Source organism: Saccoglossus kowalevskii, chromosome 14 (assembly GCF_978046115.1).
Source record: "Saccoglossus kowalevskii chromosome 14, keSacKowa6.1, whole genome shotgun sequence".
Classification (NCBI taxonomy): Eukaryota; Metazoa; Hemichordata; class Enteropneusta; family Harrimaniidae; genus Saccoglossus; species Saccoglossus kowalevskii.
In genome coordinates this window covers 7,869,115-7,879,518 of record NC_140654.1, presented here as the reverse complement: position 1 = coordinate 7,879,518, position 10,404 = coordinate 7,869,115, and the positions used below count along the sequence as shown (strand labels likewise).

Genomic DNA, 10,404 nt, shown 5'->3' with positions numbered 1-10,404 from the left:
TCGTTATATGTTATATGGCGTAGAAGCCTTTTAGAAGATCCATATTTAAAAAAAAACGGAGAACACCTATAGGGGATCGTACCTTCTGTTGATTATTATGTTCACATAAACAATGATACAATCTGTTGGTTTGGCAACAAATCCCAAAATAATGAAGTAGCCCGCACTTGACAGAAGAAAAGGTCGTGGTTTCTAAACACTTCGGTATTCAACTTAATTCAACTTAAAGTGCGGTAGTCCGAGTCGTCGCGCTGCGCATGTTCGACATTTGTGTTGATAAACATTGATTTTCCCACAATCCAATGCGCTCTTCAAATGGAAATCACAAGTTTGAGGTTTGACCTGGGCGCGACTTGCACTGATTACCGCCGGTGACTCCTTGATACCTTCGAATAACATGAAAATTACATAATTAAAGCTTGGAAACGTCTCAGTTCGTACTCGTTGATATGCGCAACAGTCAAAGTCGCCATCTTTGTTTATATGAGACCCATATATTTCGCACATGCGCAGCGCGACGACTACCGCGCTTTAATGTTCATTGTTGTGTTCACTCAAGACCATTTGTTTGTATGCAGTGCGTACTTTATTTTTGAAGGGTCTTCCAAATTACTGTTGGATAAGTCATTCCTATTTACTGCACAGAATTCAAAGTTTTTAATTGGGTCAGAGGTCAGAGATCACCTCTTTTCCGTCTAAAGTATATTAAAGAATAAATAAAATATTTCCGTAATCTCGCAGTGAGTGGAGAAAATACATTTTTAATTGAAAATTACACCAATGTTTTGAAAACACCGTCCTGACTGGTCTTTATGACCAACTTACACATAAATTATACGTAGACCTACTTTAATGTGAACATACATGTTGGAATTAACAATTTACTACATGTTATTATTATTATTATTTTTATTTTCAAAATAGAATAAAATAACACGAGGCATAAGACAGTTAAAATATACCGTTGAAAAATAAGACTAATAAGAATATAGAGAAAGTCGAAAACATGATAAAACTTAGACTAACGCATGTCCATAAAACTACTAACTTCGGTGAACAGATGCCATATCTGATACGTGTGGTGGCGCTGTACACAAACATTTGGCATTAACAACTGACTAAATAAAAGATTATAAATTAAAACAAATATTCAAGTTCTTTGACATTGGTCTTTGTGACAATATGAATACTAAAAAAGTCTCGGTCTTCAATAATAATCCAAGCATAATTAGTACCGTGACAATGTGTCAAAACAAGAGTAATCACGTGACACCACAGCATTATCAGAGAAAAGGTGACAAAAAATGACACAGACCCACTATGGTCGCAATTTCGAAGCAATTGATGTCTTCGTTTTATGGTGAAAATACAACTAATTTTAACTAATCATACTTAAATTCAGTCATGGCGTGCACTGATACTGAAATCCATAGGTGGTTAAATCAAATTATATAGGTGCCCCGGGGGTCAGTATGCCAGTGACCCAACGCGTGATTAGTAATTTAAATTGTCGTGTGATTTAATCTCTTGCTATTGTTTGCTCAGACAAACGTCAAACATACACAAAGATATCGAGTTCAATGCGATATAAAAATAAAATAAAATATAAACGAACAGAAGCCCCCGACTGTAAATTGTTATCATTTTAAATTTATTTGTGATTTTAAATTGCGACATCCAACGATATGAAAAAAGGAAAAAAAATGGTCACGTGTATAAATTTATTTAACCTAATAAATGGATATATTAGAAAATTAAATTTTATTTTTGGACAACAAAATAAAAAAAAAACAATTGGAAAGTAGTTTTATTTTTCAAGAAGTGTTAAAATTGTGTCGCAACATTTTCCTTCTTGTTTTTTGTATTTACTTTCATTTTTTGTTAATTTTGCCATAATATTCCCATTGGCTACGAGACTTGATCAAAGTATTTGTGGAAATATAGAAAAAAAACATGGAGGTTTCAGTATTTAGTGATTTACGTAAAGGATCGCCTACTGTTTTAGTGCCGAAATACTAGCTCAGTTGGGAGAGAGTTATATAAAAAATAAATGTGGGTTTATTTTGTGAAAAGTGACCACAATTACTATGACTATCTGAATATTAACATATCATCATACGATTTATCGAATAATAAAAAATATGTGTTTTCAGTGATGAACGTAAATAACTAACAACTGTTTCAGCGCCGAAATAGCTCAGTTGGGAGAGCGTTAGACTGAAGATCTAAAGGTCCCTGGTTCAATACCCCGGCGGGCTCGCACGAGCCTGACTGAACTGTCCCGGGTTTCGGCAGATATTTTTTTTTTCTTTTTTGTTTAACTTCTTTCATCAACAGTTTCAATAATTATATATATATATATATATATATATATATATATATATATATATATATATATATATATATATATATATATATATATATATATATATATATATATATATATATATATATATATATATATATATATATATATTATTCCAATATATTTTGTTTTCAGAAAGATTTATAATTGCAATATGTCTACTTTAAATGCATTTATTATTCCCTGGGAATTAATTTCGTAAAATCCGCTGATAAGTTAAATCCGCTGATAAGTTAAATCTACATGAACATATAGAATGACAATCAAACTAATTGTTTTCTTGACAAATTCGTGAAATTAAAACACAGTGAATATGCTCAGAACATAAAAAAGTGAAATTAAATGTTAGTAAAAATAAATGATTTTACAGTATTACCAAACGAAACCGGTCTGTAACATCGTGAAACCAGGCCACACTAGACAAGAACATTAAATATGAATGTTTTTTTTTGGTTGAGATACTTGCATAGAAACATGTCCAAATTTGTTTATTCAAAATCAATGTCCATTTCAAACGTTGGCAATAAATTCTAACTCTTACCAGAACCACATCGATAAGTAAATCATGCGTTGTCAAGCAAATCTATTTTTACATTTGACGAAAATTGTTGTGTCCAAAACCAATCCGCATCTCCGCAAATCAGTGAAAAGTGATGGATTTTTTTTCACAATTGATAATTATATGCCCAAAAATCATAAATCACAAATATATATCCAGGCTGGTAGACATAAAACAGATTCAGATGAGTTATAAAACAAATTGGCAATTACTTATTGAAGTATATTACAACCTGAAATAGAAATAGGCCTTATTTGAACAATCGAATACGCAAATGATGACACTCACTGACGTCAAAAACAAACTAAAGAACTCTGGTACGAACACTGAGGGCAGTATGAATCTTAAAAGACATCTTTCTAAAAAAGCGCATTGGTATATACATATAGCATGTTTATCAAAGTTACTTAGCTTGACCACACGGAGACACCTGTATATTGTACATGTCCAAAAGAAGAACGCAGACCACCGTTAACCCCGAATAAACACTGTTACACAAAAACAAATCGTAATAAAAATGTTAGGAATGTTGAAAGATGCTATAGAGTGGTAATAATAGCGATCGCGAATGGACGAAGGGGTTTCACCGAGATTTGGTATCAAAATATTCCAAAATGCAGTTTTACGTAGACGGTAATCTTTTCTCATTGTAGAATTAATATCAATGTGTATATATGTTTCATTGTCTATGAACTTATATGGGTACCATTCCAGGTCAACATAGTCCCACTCATCAGCTGGATACTCTGGTTCCTGGTACGCTGGTGGGTTGGAAACACTGCCAATCATGGGTGTTGGGTTTCTACAAGGGGTATAATAAAAACGTTTTTTATGTACAGTACGACGACATCCCGAGGGACATTCGTGTAAATCTTATAACGCAATCTCGAAAGTTGAAACGCATAATTGAGAGAAAGGAAAATAATCGATTCACATATATTTTAAAGAGATATTTCATCCCAAATCTTTCTCTTGATTCATTGTAAGAAAAAGTATTCGTGGATATTTTTCGTCCTGGAAATCGCGCCCTCTATCAAAAAAATGTTTCAGTGACGTTAATGTGCGGTAGAGTGGTGGAAAGGAATATCCCTGAAAGCGACAACTCCGTTTGGTTGTGTAGTCGTTTTTTTTCTTTTTCTGTTTTTCAGATAAAGTAAATCTTTCAAAAACACTATTCGTATTATTGTCCGTTGACCACGGATCAACACTCCAGTGACGTTGTAGACGGTCTTCAAAGCGCGAAAGGTGTATCATTGTGAGTTTCATTTAAAAGACACCACTTACCCGTATTTTGCAAAATTTGACCACATCGTCATCATCAGGTCACTAACTGTTCTATCATCATTAGTCCAGTTTTGTCTCTGAAGTCCCATACTCATTGGTTCACCGAATACATATGGGAGTTCCCCGCCATGTGGCACGCCTAACAAAGGAATTCAATAATTAAATGAAGGCACGTGATAACGTGGTAGATATACTATAAAGGGGTTAATTATTCACTGGGTTTTAATTTGGCTTATTTCGCTGACTGAAAAATGAGCTAAATTAAAACCCAGTGAATATGTAAAATTTAGCATAGAACACAATATCTAAATGATAAAACCGTGAATTTAAAACCCACTGAATATGTCTGCAATACCAGTGGTAAATCAGTGAAATTTAAACCCGGTGAAAATTAGTCATTTTACAGTATGCCCCTGATTAGTTGTGTCGATGTGATACGTACCCATCCATGCCGGGAAGGGGCTCACCTCTCCGGTATAGTTGAACGTGTACATGAATACATATGCTGAACTCTGGTCGTGATAACGGTTTGTCTGAATCATTGGAGCAACGAAATCTCTATCGGTCAACATCTGAAATAGGAAAAAAGAAACTTACCGTGACGGTGTCCAAGTTTTATTAGCATACTAGTACCGTATGACCTTCCAGTATTTATTTTATTTTATCAAAAATATGCGAGTGTATTTACAGTTTCCAAAATTATTTGACGAAACTTATAAACATTAAATTATTATTACAATATATCATGCATCAAATCACCCAAAATATACCTAAAAACCTAAATTACTGCAAATTGATTCAATGCCGAAATATCTCAGTTGGGAGAGCGTTAGGCTGAAGTTCTAAAGGTCCCTGGTTCAAAACCACGGCGAGCTCGCACGAGCCTGACTGAACTGTCCCGGATTTCGGCAGATAATTTTCTACACTCTTATTGTCTTTTTAAAGCAATGTTATGGAGAGCATTACATTTCTATGTGTGTGATATGTGACACTCCTCGTTCAGACTAGCATATAATGACTTAGTTTGGTCAGAATTCACACGCGCTATGTTACCTGAACGAAACTTACGTCTATGTATTGATCCCTAATCGACGTTTCATCCAACGGCATTGTCCAGTTTGTATATTCGAATACGGAGATGTTAGTGAGGGTGTCGACACCGAAAATGTGCCGCTGTGAGACCTCATCGTGTACGCCCATCATGAAGTACTCGTGCCTGACGCCGTAATGTACTCCTGGTATATCCACTGTTAATAGAATAGAACGCATCACAACGCAACACAGTAAAACGCAACGCAATACTATGCAATAGAACACAATACGATTGACTGTCAAATGTTACCAACATAGAAATCATCATTAAATGATCATCAAAACCATTCATCATTGAGTACTTAATAACCTAATTAGGGACTGCTGCAACAACTTACGTAATTTGTATGATCTCTCTTCTTTGACAATACCATTGATGATATCGACTTCTCTGAAATGCCCACCAACCAGCAGATCGTACGGATTACCGGGTAGATATCGTCCGTTACCTGGCCCATCAATAACTGGGGCCCAGGCACCTGCATCGGGACTTCCCTGATAAACAAATTTACATAATGCAATAACATCACCATTTTTTTGCTAAAAGTTTTGTAATTGTGTAATTTTCATTGCTTGTTTTATGGGTGTACGATATACTCGTCCGGAATATTGGAATTAAAGATAGATTCTATTAATATACATATGTTACCGTAACGTCGTAAATTTTGATTCTGTTCTAAACTTTTTGGATTTCGGCATTCCCGTGATGTATCCTTGGAAGGCAAAAAATGTATAATAATAAGGTTTTGACGAGGATACCTCAAAGTATGGACTCAGACAGTGCGAAGTCGCATCGACCTCCGCTGCGCGTTACTGTCTTCGTGCATACTTTGAGGTATCCTCGTAATAATCTCGTAGTATTTTGAATTACCTGGATGTCCGCTAGGTAAATGTTTGAATACGGTAGGGATTTTAAACACTCTACAAGTTCGTACGATGAGTACGTTGTGGGACAGTTGAATGCCTCGCCAAGCTGCACCGCTGAATCTTTTGGTTTGTACGGCGGAAGAATCACGGCAAACGGCGATACAGCTGTGCCACTTTGCATAATTGCACGTTCGAAGAGACCTGGAAAAATACAGGTGTAAAACAAGATAATTTGTAATACATATCGTAGAGGGCGGTACGTATAAGCGTTATGCGTATGTATCCACTTGTTTACCTTCGCTAGATGGCGACATTAATGAAAGGCCGACACTTGCTCCTCCGGCTCCGCCCCCGAATACTGTCACCCTTCTACTATCTCCACCGAAATGCTGGATATTTTCCTGTACCCATTTCAAGGCTTCCAGTTGGTCCCATAGTCCATAATTCCCCAGGGAGTATTCGTCTTCGGTACACAGAAATCCTAGAAATTATCAAAATAATAATATGAATAAACAATGGACTGAAATGTTGGGTACTTGTGAATAGCAAGTGGGTCAATTCACTTGACTTGACTTGAGGGCAGAGGTAAAGTTGCGCTTTCACTTTGTATTATATGTAGAACGCCTTCCACTAATTATTGTAATCGCTATGAAGAAAATGACAAAATCAGTTGGTTTAGTTTCAAATCCTGAAATATTGGAGCACTGAAGACAGCCTGAGCGCAAACTTGACAGAAACTCCTTATTCATTAAGGGGCCTGTATATGCAAGACTTACTGTATTTTAGGATTTCGAGGCTGTTGGATAAGAGTTCTCGTGAACTGTGCAACGTTGCAAAACCATTATTATGCTTACATGGGCCGGTGAGAGGTATTATTCAAATGACAAAGCTTAGGGGTCAGTGAGAAGTGTTTTTAGTGGATTATGCAAAGTGGGAATGACTTTAATACAAATTCAATTCTGGGGTTACCAGCATAATACTGTTTTTACATCCAGTGAAACGTAGTAACGTAACGTAGTATGCTAACGCGACATGTTTTTTCTTGCCGTAATTATTGTTTCCGGTTCTAGTCTATCAACACCCCCAATGGAAATAATTGTCCATCCCTAACTCACCCAGAGCACCAAGTCGATAATTGGTGGTTACGACTATGACGTCTCTAGTCGCCGACATGAATGTACCGTTGTACATTTCAGCTGTTCCGTAGTCCCAGTCACCTCCATGAAAATACACCATGACAGGCAGGAGAGGGTCATATATACCAAGTTCACGCTATAAATAGATGGCACAACGATGTTAAATAACAATTACATAGTGTACACGTGTATATTATCATCCTTCTCATAGCGTCCAGTCACATGCAGCGGACGAAGGAAGCATTATGAAATTAACTATAATCTAAGATGATCCCGTCTAAAGCGAAGAATATTTAATACTGTAATATTCAGAATTTAAATTTTCTACTCTTCTTGTCATTGACAACTGTTCAACGGTTTGAATTGAGAGAAGACATATTTTAACGCACTCACTGAGATGGCTCTCCTGTTGCACGTATAGTTAATGATGTATATGTACCCGAGATTTGTGTTGATAAACAATGATTTTCCCATGATAATTTAATGCGCTCTTCGAGTGGCAAACATGAAGAACACCAAATACCGACTTTGAAACATTGGAGTCCTTCAATGCGTTCCAATCATTTCAGGGATTACCTAGTTAAGGCCGCTCAATACAATCTCATGAAAGTCATAGGATATGTTTGATATTTTGCGAATAGATTACTTATTGCCATGTAGGGCCATATGTGAAAAAGTGGGATCACGTACTGAACTTTTCAAATAAACGTGATAATACCAGATGCGGTTTATGGAGTTAATACACGGAATTCTATGTGAAAAAAGTAATACATAAACCGCTCAACCGCTCGGCTGAGATAGCACTGCTGTTAGCAATGCACATTACAATTAGAAAATTGAAGATATCTTCATTAAATTAACACATCTGAGAGAGGTCAACCTGAGGTACCTATATGTACAATAGCAAAGCAATCTACTTGCTGTTTTCAACAAGGAGTCGACAATATCACTTTTTACCAAAAATGACAAAAATATTCACTAAAATTAGGGAATTATTGTAATCATCACGAAATGAATAAATCTAAAAGAGGTACATATACACCAAGTATCAAAGCAATCAGGCTTGTAGTTTTCAAAAAGAAGTCAAAAAAATAAAAAAAAGTTGACACGGACGCCGACGGACGCCGGACGATGACGGACAATAGCACTCATATGATGAACCTCCGCTCGACAAAGTCGACAGCGGAGCTAAAGATGGGTACGGGACTGGTTGTAAAAATAGGTTTGAGATGCAGACCACATTTTTGAGTTGTTTCCTGAATATATATTATTTATAGCGTCCAAACATCAAAAATCGAAGATTACGTAATCTCAAAGTAATTCCTAGATTAGTTCAAACTACAACCAGTTTGACATGTACTATTGCGTACAACGCAAAGACCTATGGGAAGGGGATTGAGGTCAGTGTTGACAAATAATAACTTACTCGTTACTCGATGCAATGCGTCAGTTTCCTGTCAATATAAAACGCTAACACCGTAACTTTTTTAATTTCAGCTTTCATTTTTGGCCAATTTACTCTTTCAACTAAGTTTTGACAATATATGTACACCTTAATATAAGCCACCTCTTACAAAGTGTAGAAGATATGCCTCATCGAAACATCGATTGATACTGATCTAGAAATATCACTGGAACATGATTTCGCTGTGTTATTTTGAAAATAAAATAGATAAATAACCTGGATTACGAACGACGTATGTGTGATTTCGTGATTTCGCCAATTATGATTTTGCGTTGTTTCATTTAAAGCGGGGGATTCGTCACCTACGCATGCGTCAGATGGTCATAGCGTGTCAATGTTTACAAACAAGCGTCTACCCACTGAGCTTTTGGGTTTTTAGCGTGGGTTGTTATAGTCGCTTGGTAGCAGAAATATAACAACAACAACAACAAATGAAAAAAATATATATATATACATGTATATACCATTTATGTATTAACTACTATGTGTGAACTTTTGTTTTTCCACAAACCTATGAAAAAAATTCAGTAAAAGCTGGCGCACATATCTAAAATGAACGAAGCAAAGACTATTTTATTTCAATAAAAATCGACGTCTATATCAATTTCAAAAACAAATGCGAAATTAAACAGGAAATGATTCGTTCATTCGAAGTTCAAGGTTAGGCTCAATGAATAATTGATTTGATTCCTAATATATATACTATGACCAGTACAATTTCGTCAAAATTTATTTCGCTCTGAACATGACTAGTAAAGATGTTTCGTTCAACAAAATGAACTGACAAAGTAAACATTACGTCATTACAAAAGAATTTTACGTAGATGATGCTAACAGACATTTTTGTGTCACTAAATCTTAAACTTGATTCTAAACTATATACTCACTGAAGGTCGGTAAACATTCAAGTATAGACAGTCTTCTTGTATTTTCCTGGAATCAAAGTCTGGTAACACTGTCTGGATATATGTGAGCGTTTGTGGGCAAGCGCTACGATGGTACGTCGCCGAGTAAACACCTTGCCAGGGATCGGCGTGTACGGGACGCTGGAATCGGAGCTCGCCGACAGGTGGCCTCGCGAACGGTATACCGAGAAACTGTTCGGCCCAGAATATTTTTTCTCTCACGTACGTCAGCCATGGTGTAACAAGGCGAAACTTTCGTCCTTGTAAAACGCCGTAATATGGTAAAGTGATTTCTACGTATTCTAGGCCCAAGTATAGACTGTCTGACATTCGCCTTTCGTCCGCGTTGGGCCCGCCGATGATATCCTCATTAAGACGTGGGTTTTGACTTGTTGCTCCGTGGAATAGCGAAAGCGATAATACAACACAAAACAAGGCAGTCATGGCGGAAACAAATGTGATGTCTACTTTGCCGCCTTAAACTAAAATGGCGACGGTCAGGGGTCGAGGCACAATGTTCAACTGGTCGTAGGTAGTAATGACTAACTGAAAATATATTTCTATCAATAATTAACTTCTTGGTTGCCGGACTTTGTTTTGGAAATGAATAGCGCCATCTATCACTGCTGTTATGCATGCTGTGATTGGTTTCAACTCAGTCACATGACATTGAATAAAAATGAGTATATGCCGAAACCTGAGACAGTTCAGTCAGGCTCGTCTATATCACA

The 10,404-nt window shown here is 36.4% G+C and overlaps 1 protein-coding gene across 1 annotated transcript; it reads right to left on the bottom strand.

Moving 5' to 3' along the window:
• Positions 1 to 3,395: 3,395 nt before the first annotated feature.
• LOC100370834 (acetylcholinesterase-like) lies at positions 3,396 to 10,117 on the bottom strand. The gene is made up of 9 exons (XM_006811244.3): positions 9,656 to 10,117; positions 7,283 to 7,439; positions 6,463 to 6,648; positions 6,172 to 6,368; positions 5,639 to 5,795; positions 5,277 to 5,455; positions 4,651 to 4,780; positions 4,209 to 4,347; positions 3,396 to 3,726 (listed from the first exon to the last, which is right to left on the bottom strand). The coding sequence occupies exons 1-9, from the start codon at positions 10,115 to 10,117 to the stop codon at positions 3,396 to 3,398; spliced, it is 1,938 nt and encodes a 645-aa protein (XP_006811307.1).
• Between the last annotated feature and the right edge of the window lie 287 nt (positions 10,118 to 10,404).